General features: G+C 34.8%; 1 protein-coding gene across 6 annotated transcripts in view; it reads left to right on the forward strand.

Annotated features, from left to right (window-relative positions):
- Nucleotides 1-45: 45 nt before the first annotated feature.
- FAM149B1 (family with sequence similarity 149 member B1) overlaps nucleotides 46-18,073 on the forward strand; it is a 46,027-nt gene continuing 27,999 nt past the window's right edge. For 2 of the 6 annotated variants that reach the window (XM_033130818.1, XM_033130820.1), the window contains exons 1-5: nucleotides 51-267; nucleotides 4,403-4,507; nucleotides 5,469-5,592; nucleotides 13,604-13,746; nucleotides 14,729-14,845. In XM_033130818.1, the coding sequence (XP_032986709.1) occupies nucleotides 221-267; nucleotides 4,403-4,507; nucleotides 5,469-5,592; nucleotides 13,604-13,746; nucleotides 14,729-14,845 (536 nt within the window). In that variant the 5' untranslated portion in view covers nucleotides 51-220. Of the gene's footprint in view, nucleotides 268-4,402; nucleotides 4,508-5,468; nucleotides 5,593-13,603; nucleotides 13,747-14,728; nucleotides 14,846-18,073 lie in introns of all 6 variants that reach the window. The other 4 variants (XM_033130822.1, XM_033130821.1, XM_033130817.1 and 1 more) reach the window with 4 other exon arrangements.

Raw genomic sequence — 18,073 nt, forward strand, 5'->3', positions numbered from 1 at the left:
GGATGCCTTCGTCACTTCCGCCCCCGCGGGGAAGCAGGGAGGGCGGAAGACTGGAAAAGTGGCAAGTCTAGGGAAGTGGCGGTCGGGAGTCTAGGTGACAGGGCGAGACGGAGCTGGAAGGTGGTGGGAGGGGGCCGGGCAGGAGCCAGCGGGAGGGCCAGGCCTGGAGGCCCCCACCCTGGCGTGCCCGCTCCGGCCGCGATTCAGGAGGAAGAGGAGGATGATTTCCAGATACACTCGGAAGGCGGTGCCACAGAGCTTGGAGCTGTGAGTGGACTGCTCAACCATCCCAGCCGCGGCCAGGGGAGGCCGAGGTGGGGTGCGGGCGCTCTGGGACTCTCCGTGACCAGTCCCTTGCTCCTTTCTTTTCCCAGGAAGGGAGAAAGAAAATTTTCTTCGGAATTCTCTCCTCCCAGCCTTGCTGGACGCTGTCCCTTCCACCTACACCTCAGCTGAGGGTGTTGTCATCTGTGCTATACCAGGACTTGGTCCTCCTGAGCTGCACTTCCCGAACTCGGGGACTGGGTCTCCTAAGGCATCTGTAGTTTTTGCAGTGCTTCATGCCCCACTGTCAATGGCCACTGACGACTCAAAAAGTTATTAATAGCTGACTGAGTGCTACAATAAAGTTGAATATATCTGGTGCCAGGCACCATGCAAAACTGCTTACATGTATTAGCTCACTTAAACCTATCAACAAGGATAGCAGATGCGGACTAGTATTTTGCATATACCGCAGATAAAGAGCCCAAATTGAAAGACTGTAGCATGCCAAAGATTACATAGCCAGAAAGTGGAGCTGAAGTACAAACCTGGTGTCATTCTGATTCTGAAGCCTGTGGTCATAACCATTACACATACGTACTGCCTCCACCTCTGCAGTTAAGCATCAGAATCCTTAAGGATCAGTTTTGTTTTGAGACCTAACAGAGCAAATATTTCTGGCTAAAAGACACACCTCCTATCCCTAGTGAAGTGTTGTAATTTAACAAGTAATGATAATGTTACACATTTAATAATGCTTTACACTTTCAAAAAGAATTTGACATATTGATTCTTGTAACAACTCAGTAAGATGGGTCTGATTATCTTCAGTTTTTCAAAAGAAAAAATACCAGAAAAGAGACACATCTTAAGATTTATGTAACCAATAGGTTTTTGAGGTTGGGCTTTTTAAACACCAAATCCCACCCACCCCTTATTTTCTCTACTGAGCTATGTAATTTTAGCAACCATATATTAATAAATATTAACTATACATGGTAATTACAAAGCTTGTTATTTTTCAGTTACATCTGGCTAGGGTTTTTTCCTAGCTGTGTGATTTCTAGGCTAATTACTAACTTCGATCCTTCAAATTCTATAGTATAGGAATAAGACCTTATCTACAAGCATATGTAAAGTGATGGCACAGAGCTTGACACGTAGTTGGTCCTCAGAAAATGGTAATATCCTTGTCCCTTCCCACCTTGGTACAATAGCCATACAAAGTTCAGTCTGATCTTGCCTTTCAGAAGCTTATCTACTAAGTAATAGTATATCTACACAGTAGCAATTCAGATAAGCTTTTTAGGAACTAGGAAGAAGAAAGTTATTTCCTAATAAAGCAAACAGGGCTTAGCTAGAAATCTTTTATAATAAATTCTGATCACTCTGATAGTAAAAAAAAAAATCATCTTTTATGGAAAAAATTGTTGATAGGTCAGAATTATTGACCTAACATAGTTATGTTACTTGTTCTCTATTGTTAATTTGATACTCCTAAAGAGAACTCTCCCAAAGATGATTCTCTAGGGGAGTCAGGATGATGGGAATAATGAAGATAACAAAGATTATATCTAAAAGACTGTAAATTAAAAGCAATTTTTAAGTGTTATAATGGTAATTTGCTTTGAAGCAGTAGCTTTAGTTTTCTCCCTTACACTTTCAAATTATAGATGTTGAAAGTGGAAAAAGAGTGATTTTCAACACACAGCTTAACATTTTTTAATGATAAACTTTAAACATAAATATATAGTAATATAATGAATCACCCACATTCAACAGTTACCAAAATTTTAATATATTTACTTTATCTATCTTTTTTTTTCAGCCTCACTGTTCCTCATCTGTAAAATAAGGAAGCAAAACTGCAGACACTATCATTTTACCCTTATATACTTCAGTATGCATCTTTAAAAATTATACACATTTTCTAAGTAACCACAATGCTGTTATCAAATTTAATATTTCTTCGGTACTATCTAATTGTCACTTCGTAATCCAGTTTCTCTGACAAACTGAAAATGTCTTAAGTTTCTGTTTCGTATCTGTAATCCACATTTTTCATCCTAACACTTCCTCATAGACAAGTTTTTGGTTGTAGGATCATTAAATGAGAGAAGTACAGATAGCTCTATACAAGTCCATCCCCACGGTTTGAGAAATAATTTAAAGTACAAGCTCTACTGACTGGGCCCCTAGCTTTATATTTGTATACAAAAATGATTCACTGAAATTTCAAACTATTCATTTGCTCTGCGAAGCCTCAGAGCCAGACTACTTAAGATTTGACTCCTGGCTCCATCACTTACCAGCCATATGACCTTAAGCAGGTTACTTAATCTCCCTGTGCCTCAGTTTCCTCTCCTGTGAAATAGAGTATTAGAGATTTATAATATACATTTGCATATTAAAGGCCCCGGGAAGACCTCTTCTAAAGAAACCTGTATAACTTTGTTTAACCTATCATGCTTTCTAAATTTATTTCAGTACAGGATTTTGTGGGGAAGGAAAGTCTACTGTAGATGATCAGGACTAGAACATATAATAATTGATCCCATAGTTTATTCTCATGCACATACTGAACTTTCTATAGCAGCGTTGTCCAATAGAAATATAAGCCACATCTATAATTTAAGAATTTCAGGTAGTCACATTTAAAAAAAAAAAGTAGAAACGGGGTGGCTGGATGGCTCAGTTGGTTAGAGCACGAGCTCTCAACAACAAGGTTGCAGGTTCCCTCATGGGATGGTGAGCAGCGCCCCCTGCAACTAATATTGAAAACAGGCGACTGAACTTGGAGCTGAGCTGCGCCCTCCACAACTAGATTGAAGGACAATGACTTGGAGCTGACACTCCAAGTGTCACACTGTTCCCCAATAAAATTTAAAAATATATGTGTTATTTGAAAAAAATAGGAGAAACTGGTGAAATTAATCTTTTTACCTTTTTATTTTGAAATATAGATTGACAGGAAGTTACGAAAATATACATTGAGTCCCATGAACCCTTCACCCAGCTTCCCCCAATGAAGACATCTTATGTAACTGTAGTATTATTTCAAAGTCAGGAAACCGACATTGGTACAATACTGGAAACTATAGACCTTATTCAGTTTTCACCAGTTTTTATATCCACTCTTTTTTGTATGTGAGTACATAGTTCTGAGCAATTTGATCACATTTACAGATTTGTGGAAACACCAGTACAATGAAGATAGAGAGCTGTTTCATCGCCACCAAGGAATGTTCTTGTATACCGTTTTCTATTCATATCTTTTTCCATCTCCTGACAACCAATGATCTTTTCTCTATCTCTATAGTTTTGTCATTTGTGGATGTTATATAAATGGAATCATATAGTGGATAACCTTTTGAGATTGGCTTTTTTCACTAAGCGTGGTATCGTTGAAATCCATCCAAATAGTTGCATATATCAGTAGTTCACTCCCTTTCAATTGCTGGATCATATTCCATTGTGTGGGTATACCAGACTTTAACCATTCACCCATCAAAGGACATTTCAGTTGTTTCTAGGTTTTTTAAAATTATAAATAAATCTGCTGTGAACATTTGTATATGGATTTTTGTGTGAACATAAGTTCTCTGGGGTCAATGCCCAAGAGTGCAATGGCTAGGTCATATGGTAAATGCATGTGTTTAGTTCTATAAAAAAATGAAATTATTCCAGAGTAGCTGTACTATTTTACATTCCCACGAGCAATATATGAGACATCCAGTTTCTCCATATCCTTGCCTGCACTTTGTGTTATCACCATATTTTATTTTAGCTGTTCTAATAGGTGTGTGGTTATACTTTATTTTCATTTTGCAGGGAAATTTTAAGAATATTTTAATTCAACATATCTAAAACATTTTCACTTTACAATATAATCAAGGTAAAATAATTAATGAGATCCTGTATATTCTTGTACTAAGAGTTCAAAATCCTGTGTTTTATACTTAAAGTGCATCCGTGCATCTCATTTCTGATTAATCACATTTTAATTGCTAGTAGCTAGTGTACTTGACAGTGTAGTCCCAGAGCAGCAAGAAGTAGGGGACTAACTTCTAGATCAAGTTTCTGAAAAGTATCTATGTTTTGTTTACAGGAAATGTACCTTTCTTTTTATCTTTCACAGGAAAGGAATAACAAAATATGCTCTTAATCATCATCCCCTTCCAGAGCAGCTGGATGAACTGTCTTCTACCAATGGCAGCCATGAAAAAGATACAAGTTCCCAAAGGTAATAACACAAAGTGTACTTGTTTGCTTATTATAATTGATAATGGCGAAAGTTTTGTTTTTTTGGTTTAGGAGTGGTATCAGGCCTTGTAGTAATGAAAGAAAACAAATTTTTATCACGTTTTCAGTACCATTCAATTTCATTCTGGAACAGCTAATGGAAACACATCGTATTTATTTTCATAACCTTTGCAAAGTAGTATTATAAAGCAATTAAAAGCATAGACTCAAGAGGAGTCCAACAGATCTAATTTTTAATCCTGGTTCTGCCATTTATTAACTGAGTAAAATTGGGCAAGTTACTTACCTGATGATAGTCTCTCTTAAAGAGTGTTGTGAATATAAATGAGATAAAGTATGCAAAATTTGGCACAATGCTTGGCATATGGTAATACTGAGTAAATATTAGCTGCATGTATTATTTTAAGAAATAGAACATAGGAGACTATAACTTCAAAGAGGGTTCTGAGAAGCAATGTGTTTGTCACAGGAAAAATTATAGTCATAAAACTTAGTTTCAAAACCTACAACTAAACCTCAGATTCTGTGTCTTGAAAATGAGGTTAATTGAGTTCTGCATCACCAGGTTGTGAGGATAAAATGGGATTAATATTTGCAAAAGTTCTTGGTAAACTGTGCAAGTGCCATACAAGTTCAGATATTGCTAATATTTTTGAAATGTCTTTAGTTGTCAAGGGTATATGTTATAGGTAGAATGTTAAAGTATTCATTATAAACTGTGACTAGAATTATGTACAATGACTGCCATCAGTTCTATAGAAATAAGGTAGGACTTTTCCATGAGGCTCAAATTTCAAGCATCTGTGGATTTTTTATTTTTGCTTCTGTGGATATATTTGTGCACATGCTTATCATCTACTAAATTGCTGAGTAGCTAATGCAGAAACTTGAGGAAATATAAGACTCTTTCTGTTTTCTCTCCTTCTACATTGTGCATTTAGTGAATCTGACATCACACAAGAATCACCTTTTACATCAGCTGACACTGGGAACTCAAGGTCTGCTTTTCCAAGTTTTACAGGGATCTCTACTGAAGGCAGCTCGGACTTCTCCTGGGGATATGGTGTGAGTTGTATGTTACTGGTCTGATGGAGCACTTGGGAGACATTCTGGGAGTTTGGATTTGTCTGTTTTGTCAGTATTTTTCATGCCTTCACTCTCCTGCATTGTTTCTTTACATTTTACTACTTGAATTTACCACACTTTATAGTTACAAAGAAGCATCAGTCTTCACCCTCTCTGTGTTTGCTTTGTCTTATAGTAGTTAATTTTTAGAGATGCTCACTTAATGTTTGACTTAAACAATTGCAGATGAGTATGGATCTGGGCCCTGGCTGTACTCCTTTTGCTGTGTTCCGTCCACTGATGTGTCTCTCCACCAATGTAACACTCATGTGACCTTGTTTAAAATATTTTTGAGGGGCCGGCCCGGTGGCTCAGGCGGTTAGAGCTCCATGCTTCTAACTCTGAAGGCTGCCAGTTCGATTCCCACATGGGCCAGTGGGCTCTCAACCACAAGGTTGCCAGTTCGATTCCTCGAGTCCTGCAAGGGATGGTGGGCAGTGCCCCCTGCAACTAAGATTGCACATGGCACCTTGAGCTGAGCTGCCACTGAGCTCCTGGATGGCTCAGGTGGTTAGAGTGCATTCTCTCAACCACAAGGTTGCTGGTTCGACTCCTACAAGGGATGGTGGGCTGCGCCCCCTGCAACTAGCAACGGCAACTGTACCTGGAGCTGAGCTGCGCCCTCCACAACTAAGACTGAAAGGACAACAACTTGACTTGGAAAAAAAAGTCCTGGAAGTACACACTGTTCCCCAATAAAGTCCTGTTGTTAAAAATATATATATATATTTGAAAGTCTGTTATTAAGCCATTTACACTGGGAAAATGTACCCTAAAAATGTGATCTATTGTTAAATGGAAAAAAAGGCAGGTTAAAAAGAATATGTATAGTGTGGTTCTAATTTTATTTTATGTATATTTTTGCTTATATATGTTAGAAGAAAGGACTAAAGATATTTACCTGAAATCTTATTCAGTTGTTATTAATTGGGTGTTGAGACAGGTAAATTGATTCCTTCATTTATTTATTTATGGCTATCTCCCATTATAAAATATTTTTTAAAAACCAACAACTTGGGGCGGCCGGATGGGTCAGTTGGTTAGAGCGCAAGCTCTCAACAAGGTTGCTGGTTCAATTCCCACATGGGCCAGTAAGCTGCGCCATCCGCAACTAGATTGAAGGACAGTGACTTGGAGCTGATGGGCCCTGGAGAAACACACTGTACCCCAATGTTCCCCAATAAAATTGATTAAAAAAAACCCAATAACTTAAAAGAAAATTTTAAGACAAATTTTATGCATGTCTATCACCTTGATGCAATAGGAATTTTTATTTCTGTATCCTCTTTCAATCTATATTTAATTTGGCCTAGCTGTAATCATAGTGTACATAGAATATTATGCTCCATTTTTCCACTTAATATTATTTTGTAAGCACTTTTCCACAACACTGACTTTATACAATATTGTCGTTAGCAACCTGCTTTCTTTTTTTTTTCTTTTTAATTTTTTAAAGATGTTATTGGGGAAGGGGAACAGGACTTTATTGGGGAACAGTGTGTACTTCCAGGACTTTTTTCCAAGTCGTTTGTCCTTTCAGTCTTAGTTGTGGAGGGTGCCGGTCAGCTTCAAGTTGTCCTTTCAGTCTTAGTTGTGGAGGGAGCAGCTCAGCTCCAGGTCCAGTTGCCATTGCTAGTTGCAGGGGGCGCAGCCCACCATCCTTGTGGGAGTTGAACTGGCAGCCTTGTGGTTGAGAGCGCACTGGCCCTTGTGGGAATCGAACCGGCAGCCTTTGGAGTTAGGAGCACGGAGCTCCTACCGCCTGAGCCACCCAGCCGGCCCCAAGCAACCTGCTTTCTTTACAAAAAGTCTGCCAATTATTAAAACCAATTATTGTCGCCATGAATTATTTTCCGTATTTAAATTTGGATGTATATATACTTCCATTACAATGTATGTGCATCCTATTTTGTGGTCTGATTTTCATTCACTGTTATGTCATATAGACATTTTCTTTTACTACTTTCATACCTGTCAGTTTGAATAGTTATATGTAGTTACATAACATTTCTTGTTTTAATGTATCATAATTGATCTTTCTCTTATTATCTGATACTTAGATTTTCAGTTTTTCTTCATTCATTCAACAAATATTTGTGCACATTTGTTTTCAGACACTGCTTGGGAATATGGGGGTGAGACTTATGTGATTCAACAGTTTAATAAGGGAGATTGACAAAAACAAATAAAACTACAAAAGATGATAAGAGCTTTAAGGGTGCTGACATCGGACATTCTAAGGAGGATTCACTTTAGGTAGAGTCATCAGGTTGAGTAGACCTGAGACTTGAAGATTCAAATGTTAACCACTTGAAAAGTAAGGAAAAGAGTTTTCCAGACAGGTAAGCAGCAGCAGATGCAAAAGCCCTAAGGAGGAAAAGAGCTTTACATTTCCAAGGGAAAGTGTTTGATATGTTATTGGAACTAAAAAAAGGGCAGGGTGATGGGAGAATAGTGTACAGGGGGAGAAAAGCACAAATGAGATTGGAGAGGTAGGCAGTTCTAGATCACATTAGCCACTGTAGGCCATGGTAAAGAATTTAAATTTTATCCAAAGGGAATGAATGAATGAATGAATGGGATCATTTATTGTGAGGTTTGAGTGTACTGATTATGTATTTCCATCAATTGTCTCTATATTAGAATTAGTAGATGCCAGACACTGTGCTAGGCACTTTCTCTACTATGTCATAATCTCTTTATAAGTCATGAATGTAACACAAATGTTTCCTATTCTCTTGCTTTCCTTTGGAATTTATTGTGTAACAGATTTTTCAAAAATATTCAAATATAACCTTCTCACTATTGACCCTCATTTCTTTACTAGTCAGGATTTTATCTTTAGAAAAATATTATAATATGTTCTTCATACCTTTTTAATAGAATTTTGCATGTTTTAGTTTTTAACTCACCAGAGCTTTTTTATAATATATGAATTGTTCTTATGCTGTTGAATATTTCGTTTGACTCATTTTTCTATATTTGACTAAATGTCATATAGTCTTCATGATATTTTTTAAATCTTTAGGGAAAATCTAGTGTTCATTAAACAACACATAATATTAAGTATTTGCATCCTCTTTACTCTTCCAGATAAATTTTATTTTTATTTCTATCAAATTTTATGAAGTATTCATCAGGGATTTAATTGGTATTGCATTATAACTTTATATTAAATTAGGGAAGGTGTAGAGAGAACTAACATTTATTGAATAGTAGATGCCAGGCACTGTGCTAAGTACTTGGTATACACATTTCAATCATTTGTCATCTTAACTGAACTTAGTATTCTAGCCAGAAATATAGTTATTTTATTTAGAGCTTCCTTTAGTCTTAATTATTTCCTTTGAGTAAATCTCCTGTTGTAAGTTACAAGTGATATTAAAATTGAATTTGGAATTTAATTCTACATTTTACTTACTTTTGAACTATAATATCTTAGTGTTTTGAACTATCACTGGTCTATAGGGATATAGTTTCTTGTCCCAATGTAATGGCCTACTACTTTGCTAAATATATTTATTATTTATAATCATTCTGGAGGTTATATTCTTAGGTTTAATTTCTTTTGAAACAGTATTTTAAAATTCAAAGTTAATATATAATGATATGAAGGAAGACATTCCTTTTTTTATTCTAATTATATCTATTATTTAAAACTTTATAGCCAACAGTGATAAAAATAGCTAACAAAATTCTGTTCTATTTTAGTTTTATATGCTTTGGGTTGATTTTCTTTTTACATAATCAAGTAAGATTTATTCTAGGAATACAAAGATGGGTCAGTATCTGCAAATGTATTGGTATGTTTTTTTTTTTTTTTTAATTAAAGTTTATTGGAGTGACAATGGTTACATAGGTTTCAGGTGTACAATTCTGTAATACATCATCTATATATCACATTGTGTGTTCACCACCCAGAGTCAGTTCTCCTTCCATCACCATATATTTGATCCTGTTTAATAACATCAGTGATTCAAAGGAAAAAATATGATCAAACCAATCACTGCTGAAAAAGTATCTGATAAAATTCAAAAACCATTCCTTATAAAAATTCTCAATAAGATGGGAGAAAGAAACCCTTAAGACTCGATAATGACTATTTGCCAACTGAATAGTAAATATCAGTTTAAATGACAAAAACAATAAAGTTATTTCAATTAAAATAAGGAACTAGACAGGAATTCTTTATTGACACATTTAATTGATTCCTTTGCTAACTCTGTACATTTTAATTATTTTTATTTTTACATAGTTTGTCATTATACACTGTTCAGTGCCATTTATTTTTTCACTTAACAATATATTTTGAAGAATTCTATATTTAAAAAATTCTTTGTTCTTTAATGGCTGCACAGCCATTGCTATTACCAAAAAATGCTGCATTTATATACCCTGTACATACAGTGTTTTACATAAATGTGAATATATTGAGGATAAACTTCTACAGGTGGAACTGCTGTTCAAAAGGCATCTGCTTCTGTAATTTTGAAAGCTGTTGCCAAATTGACCTCTGTAGAAGTTATTCCAATCTGCAGTCTCACCAGCAACATACTCATATGAAAGGGCCTGTTCTCCTACACTCTTGACCAGAACAGTGAATTATCAAAGTTTTTCATCTTTGCCAGACACTGAGTTTTCAAAATAGGCTATTCTGACTTCTATCACCAGTTTTGCTTTTCCTTGCCCTTCGTGTAAGTGGAATCATACAGTTTATAATCTTTGTATCTGTTTTTTTTTGCTCAGCATTATGTTTGGAGAATTCATACGTGATGTTGCACATATTTGTAGTCTGTGAATTGCCTGTTTATATTTAGTTCTCATTTATTCTTTGATTTTTTTATTACTTTCATGTTAATTAGTAGGAGTTATTTATCTTTTAGATTAGAGGTGGGTGTTCTTTCTCTGTAAAGACAATAAATGTTTTAGGCTCTGTCAGGACCCGCAACTCTGTCACTGTAATGAGAAGGCAGCAATAGACGATGCAAAAATAAATGGATGTGACTGTGTTGCAATAAAAATTTATTCAAATTCAATACATAAAATATTATATTTATGACACCTGATTTCGGAATATAAAATGAGAGTCCTCTCATCCCATTATAAATAACTAAATACAGATTTTTTTTTTTTAAATCTTTTATTGGAGAATATTGGGGAACAGTGTTTTTCCAGGACCCATCAACTTCAAGTCAAGTAGTTTTTCAGTCTAGTTGTGGAGGGCGCAGCTCAGCTTCAAGTCAAGTCATTGTTTTCAATCTAGTTGTGGAGGGTGCAGTTCACTGACCCATATGGGAATCGAACTGGCGAAAATGAGCCAACTGGCCGCCCCTAAATACAGATTTTTTTTTTTAAGATTTTACTGGGGAAAGGGAACAGGACTTTATTGGGGGACAGTGTGTATTTCCAGGACTTTATTGGGGAACAGTGTGTTTTTTCCCAGGACCCATCAGCTCCAAGTCAAGCTGTTGTCCTTTCAATCTTAGTTGCGGAGGGTGCAGCTCAGCTCCAAGTCCAGTTGCTGTTTTCAATCTGATTGCAGGGGGCACAGCCCACCATCCCATGCGGGAGTCGAACCGGCAACCTTGTTGTTGAGAGCACGCACTCTAAACATCTGAGCCATCCGGCCGCCCCTCCAGCAGCTCAGTGGCAGGTCATTGTCTTCAGTCTAGTTGTGGAGGGCGCAGCTCACTGGCCCATCTGGGAATCGAACTGGCAACCTTGTTGCTCAGAGCTTGAGCTCCCACTCTAACCAACTGAGCCATCTGGCCGCCCCTAAATACAGATTATTTAAGCTTCACTTGTGAAGAATACTTTTTGTTACTGTGTTTTTCATTTATTGAATAAAAATTTAATTCTGTAAACTGGAGAAGGGAGGGTTTAGACTAGAAAGATGGCTTGTTGGGCATTGTCCTGGTCAGTGGCTTTCAAACTTTTTAAACTGCAACTCACATTAAGACATGTAGTTGACAATGCGACCCAGTGTGTGTACGTAAAACAAAAGACAAAATTCCACAAAGTAATAACCTTTATGTGAGTGATCACTGTGATGTTTTACATTCTGTTCTGCTTTATTCTATTTCACTTTTTTTGGTATTATTTCATAACATTTTAAATTGATTTCATGATCCACATGGTCCTAAAGCTTGAAAAACACTGGTAAGAATGTTTCCTGAGAAGCCCTAAGTGTTTATCTCTTGCTTTAACAATTGATATGATATGATACTAAGTCTAAAATTAGGTCAAAATACAAAGTTAAATGAAAGAAGATATGACAGAGATAGGTTAGTTAGTATAAGGACCTTTGAAATCTTCTCTGTTAAGAATATTTTATTTGATGAATGTTCACTATTATTACTAGTATCTTCCTTTCTATCACCCAGAATAGAAGGCTTGGATTTCATTTTCACAACCACCTCTCTTATAGAATAAGTCATCAGGTTCTATGGATTCTATCCTCACAGTGTGTCTTATATCTTTGTTCTCCTTTTCTATTTTTCTTTTTTAAAATTGAAAGATAATTTACATATAACATTGTATTAGTTTTAGGTGTACAATATAATGATTTGATATATATATATATATATATATATATATATATATATATTACAAAATGATCAAAGTTCTTGCTTTGTTTCAGTGGAGGACTGAAATACTGACAATCTTCAGACTTTGTTAGAAAAATAAGGGAGTATGGATGTTAAAATTTTAAGTATAACTACTAAAAGACTATAAACTTAATGAATAACTTCCAATTGATAGGGGGAATAAGGAAAATTCAGTGTAGCAGAAGGAAAACAGGATAAAAAAACAAGAAAAACAAGGTCAAGTAGAAAACACAAAATAAATGGTAGAAATAAGTCCAAATGTTGCATATTACAATAATTATAAGTGGATAAAATTTACAAAATAACAGATAGACTCTGAAATTGGATTTTAAAAATCCAACTACATGCTATTTAAAGAAATGTCAAAAATGGAAAGACACCCAAATGTTGAAAATTAAGGGATGTGAAAAGTTATAAGGCAAATACTAGCAAAAGAAAGCTGACATAAGTAGAATTTAAGTAGATAAATATTTAATAGTAAAGAATAACAAAGTTCACTGACACTATGAAATTCTCATCACACACACACGCACCCCCAGGAGCTTAAAAACATAAGAAATTTAAAAATATACATTTGTATTGTTTTTACAGTTAACCTTCATATCTGCCTAGCAAGCCCTTTTTATTGTGTAGAAGCTGACTTTCATTCTTAGAGTGAAAATGTGTATTTTTCATCTTGTACTTTTAAAAGAAAGTATAACATTTCTTACACTGGAATGTAAAAGGGTGCATAAACGGGTGAAGTAGAGAGCAAGAAGAGCATCAGATAACATGATCACATGTCAAAGTCACACTTTCCAGCCATCCCTTTGGCTGCTGCTAAAAGATAGATTACACAGGACAAAGATATAACCTAAATTGTAAAGTGAAAAAAATGCAGGCTACAAAGTAATACACACACACACACACACACACACACACACACGCGCGCATGACTGATTGTCTACCTTAAGCTCTAAAAAATACTGGCATGACACCAAGAAACTATACTAAAATTAGCAATCATTATCTTAGAATGGTAGAATTACTGGTAGTTTTTATTTTTTCTTTATACTTTTCTGGATTTTTCAAAATGATTGCAATACAGTATTTTTATTATGAAGAAAATGTTACTTTAGAAAAGTAATATTTCTATAAATTTTCTTTAAATAGAAATAGGGAGCACATCTGAATGTTCTAAGATATGAAAACACTAACTTAACCTTTCTTTCATGGAAATTCAACAGTATTTCAAATGGACCAAATATTGAAAACAAAACAAAATCTTATTGCTTTCAACCTTTATGATTTTTAACAGATACTGAAGTTCACCTAAATATTTTGGGGTGTTATTTTTTTTCTAGGAACTTGATCAAAATGCCACTGAAAAAGTCCAGGCAATGTTCACAGCCATTGACGAGCTCTTGTATGAGCAGAAGTTGAGTGTACATACCAAGAGTCTACAAGAAGAGTGCCAACAGTGGACATGTAGTTTTCCTCACCTCAGGTATTGAAGCCCTAGAGTTAACCTGTATTCATGGCTAATATTAAAATTTGAAAAGCAGATTTCCAGAAAAGCTTGTATTCTGAATATTTACAGGCATGGTTTTGATGAATGGAAATAAGGCCATACAGTATAAAGCCTCAGTTGAGAGTAAACTCAAGTTGATGGAAGTTTCTCGGAGTTTTCATAACTACCAACATGTCATCCTAATCCAGTAAAATAATTTCTATACTAGCAGCAGAGATCTGTGTATTATGGCTGTCCAGAGTCTTTCTTTTGAACAAGAGGGTCAGAAAATATATTTGTTTACACTCTTATTTACAGGTAAATTCTTGTGTATAGTTGAAAGCAGACATAAGTTATTAGGAATCTTCTCTTCAATAGAAATTGTATTAATGCACTTAAACTACACATACTTAAAATTTATAAAGCTTCATGTTCTTAGGAATATAATTCATGGTTGTCACTAATTTGGCCTGGCTTTCACCCATTTTGGCAGATTTAATGAAGATTATTATAGAAGATGGAGGGCAAATTACAAATGTTTGCTCAACTTCCTTGGATTTTTTTTTTGGGGGGAGGAGGGGTAGAGACTATAGCTTTCTCTTTTCCATGTCTATTCTATGGAAGAGAGATATAACTGTGATAAGGCTCTATATTTCTGTATTCACATTTTCTCCTAAAAATCTTTCTTTGGTTTTTTTCTTAAACAACAGAAATTTATTTCTCACAGTCTGATATCAGAGTGCCAGTAGTCAGGTTCTGGTGAGGGATCTCTTCCTGGCTTGCAGATGGCCACCTTCTTATTGTGTCCTCACATGATAGAGAAAAAACTCTTGTGTTAAGAACCATTCTTAGTCAATATCAGATTATGTGTGTATTGGACTTCTGTGTAGAGCCATCAAATTTGTTCCAAAAATATCTACATTTTTGCATGTGTGCCCAGTGAAGTTGCTTAATAACCTTTTTTATGTTCACTCTGAAGGATTCTGGGTAAGCAGATAATCACTCCAAGTGAAGGTTATGAACTGTATCCTAGATCACCTTCTGGTATTTCAGCTTCACCTGAGGCAACACTGTCTCAAGAAAGAGAGTCTACCATGTAAGTATTTATGTTTCCGAATGCCCAAGTATTATAGTCTACCAGTTATACAAAGGGATTAAAATATTTTTTCCTACTTATTGGTATTTAATAAAACACAGCAAATTCTTTAAGACTGACCATAGTCTTTTTGCATATTCAATTTTGTTATAAAATTTTTTGTTCAGAAAGTAAGATATTACCTTGGGTTTAAGGATGTTTTTGTTATTTACACACACACACACACACACACACACACACACACACTCACACACAGGCGCTTCCCTCTTGGAATAAATGTGTACGTAGACTGGTTTAAAGAAATCTAGGGTCTAAGAAACAGACTTAAAATTTTTTTTCTAAAGTTTTAAAAAGTGATTTTGTTTAAACATGTAATATTAATTACATCTTAATTTCTCTACAGAAGTTAAACTCTTAGTTTTTTAGCTTAAAAGGGGTAGTATAGTAGTTAAAATGGGTAATTCTTTTGAACAACTCAAACTCTTTAAATAGCAACAAAATATTCACAAATAGAATTATTTCGAAACCTATGCTTACCTTTATTTAAATCTATTATAAAATATGATATTTTTATTGATTTTTTTACTTATTCCTATATTTTTTCCTAAGACTATAGTTTTACTTATTTGATACCATCTAAGAGTTGTGGTAATACTTGCTTTTGATGACTTTTTTTTTTTTACTTGTAGTGATTTGACCAGACCATAAAGTAAAACAAATACCTATCTATACTTTATACCCAGATATATACTTAGATTAAACAAATTACCCAGCTATATCAGCATACCACTACTTATGGAAAGCAGTAACAAATTAAACATAATCCATGATATTTACTTTCATGTAACTACTACTTTGTCCGTACTTGATATTTTCTCTCTTGAGTACCATTATGAACTCATAGCATTTCAAAGTCTTTACATGTTTTAATTAACCATGATTATTATTGATGCTTCAATTGTTACAACTTGGCCATATCAAGCTAGTTCCTTTGTTTTGACTGTATTCTTGCTTCCAAGATACAGTAGGATGTTCCTGGCCCTTCCTAATTTTTTCTTCAAGAATCAGCTGAAATTCAAGGAGATCTAATTCCTTTTAGAGGCTAATTGTATTTGACAACCAAATTTGGGACTGAGGGTACATAAGTTGGTGGTGCTGATGCTATCTTGCCACTTTTTGTAGTAAGAAGCGTGGGAAAATGTGTCATGAATTCATTTTTATTTTTTCAGTTTAACAAACTAGGTTGCCATAACATATGAGGTTTATTAAATACTGAGACTTTCTACAAAAATAACATTTCAAACTATATCCATTCTTGCCCTCCACATTACATCATATTTTCCCTTTAAAATTCAAGGTTGATCCTTTCTGTCTCCCATTTAAAAATATTCAGTAGCTTCCCATTGAATTTAAGATAAAAATCTAAAATTAGGTTGGTGCAAAGGTAATTGCGGTTATTGCATTTATTTTTAACCTTTTAAACTGCAATTACTTTTGCACCAACCTAATATATCATAAGCTGGCCCCAGAGTACATTTCTATCTTGATCTGTCTCATTCACTAATCCTCCTACACTGGCTTTCTTTCAGATCTCAAATGTACTAAGCAAGGTATTTGGTCCAGTTTCTATTCTTGAGGTGTTCTTGGGCCAGAGGCAAGTGGTATAATGAACACAAAATACAGTATCTTCTTTTTATCTCGAACACCTAGCACAGTGCCTAGAACATGGTTAGCATTCAACTCTTTTCCTTTTTTTTTTTACTAAATTAAAACAGATCATATTTATATGATAACAAACTACATGAAAATGAATTAATGTATAAATTGTTATTTTGGTTTCAAACCAATGTTATCAATTAAAACAAATATTAGTGTCTATGTCAAAATGGAATTCCAGGAATCGTAAACAATAGAAGGTGGTGGCAGCATAAGGAGAAAACACAGGCCAAAAAAAGGACCCTGAAAAGATGAGTTTGAGGACATTTCCACTTGAAAAAGATTAACTATAATATCTATATTGTTGCTAAAGTGTATGACTATATGCAGAATTATAACCTTTAAAAAATCATTAAAAGAATAGAGTCCAGAAATAAATCATTGCATATATGGCTAAATGATTTTCAACAAGGGTGCCAAGACTACACCATGGGGGAAAGGACAGTCTCTTCAACAAATAGTGTTGGGAAAACTAGGTATCACATGCAAAAGAATGAAGTTGGACCCTTACCTTACACCATATATAGAAATTAACTGAAAATGAATTAAATACCTAAAAAGACCTAAAACTATAAAACTCCTAGAATAAAACATAGGGGGAAAGCTTCAGGATACTGGATTTGGCAATGATTTATTGGATATAACACCAAAAATGTAGGTAACAAAAGGAAAAACAGACAAATGGGACTATATCAAACTTAAAAACATCTGTGCAGCTGAAGAAATAATCAAGAGTGAAAAGGGAGAATATTTGTAAATCACGTATCTGATAAGGGGTTAATATCCAGAATATATTAGGAACTTCTACAACTCAACAATAAAAAAACAAATAACCCAATTAAAAAATGGACAAAAGACTAGAATAGACAATTCTCCAAAGATATACAAATGGCCAACAAACTATGAAAAGATGCTCAACATATCTAATCATAAGAAGAATGAAAATCAAAACCACATCACTTCACACCAATCAGGATATCCACTATCAAAAGAACAGAAAATAATAAGTGTTGGGAAAGTACAGAGAAATTGGAAACTTTTGCACTATTGTTGGGAATGTAAAATGGTGAAGCCATTATGGAAAACAGGATGGAAGTTCCTTAAAAAGTTAAAAATAGAATTACCATATGATCCAGCAGTCCCACTCCTGGATATATCTATATATCTGTATCTATATCTATAAAATTGAAAGCAGGATCTCAAAGAGATATTTGCACACTCATGTTTATTGCAGCATTATTCACAATAGCCAAGAGGTGGAAGACACCCAAATGTTCACCAATAGATGAATGGGTAAAGAAAATTTGGTATATACATACAATTAATTATTATGCAGCCTTAAAAAAAGAAGGAAATCCTGTCACATGCTACAATATGAATGAATCTCAAAGAGATTATTCTAAGGAAAATAAGCCTGTCACAAAAGAACAAATGTAATGTGATTTCACTCATATTAAATGCAGTAGCCCGCCCCACATCTGCAGGGGATACATCCCAAGACTAGTGGATGCC

Source organism: Rhinolophus ferrumequinum, chromosome 16 (genome assembly GCF_004115265.2).
Source record: "Rhinolophus ferrumequinum isolate MPI-CBG mRhiFer1 chromosome 16, mRhiFer1_v1.p, whole genome shotgun sequence".
NCBI classification, from domain to species: domain Eukaryota; kingdom Metazoa; phylum Chordata; class Mammalia; order Chiroptera; family Rhinolophidae; genus Rhinolophus; species Rhinolophus ferrumequinum.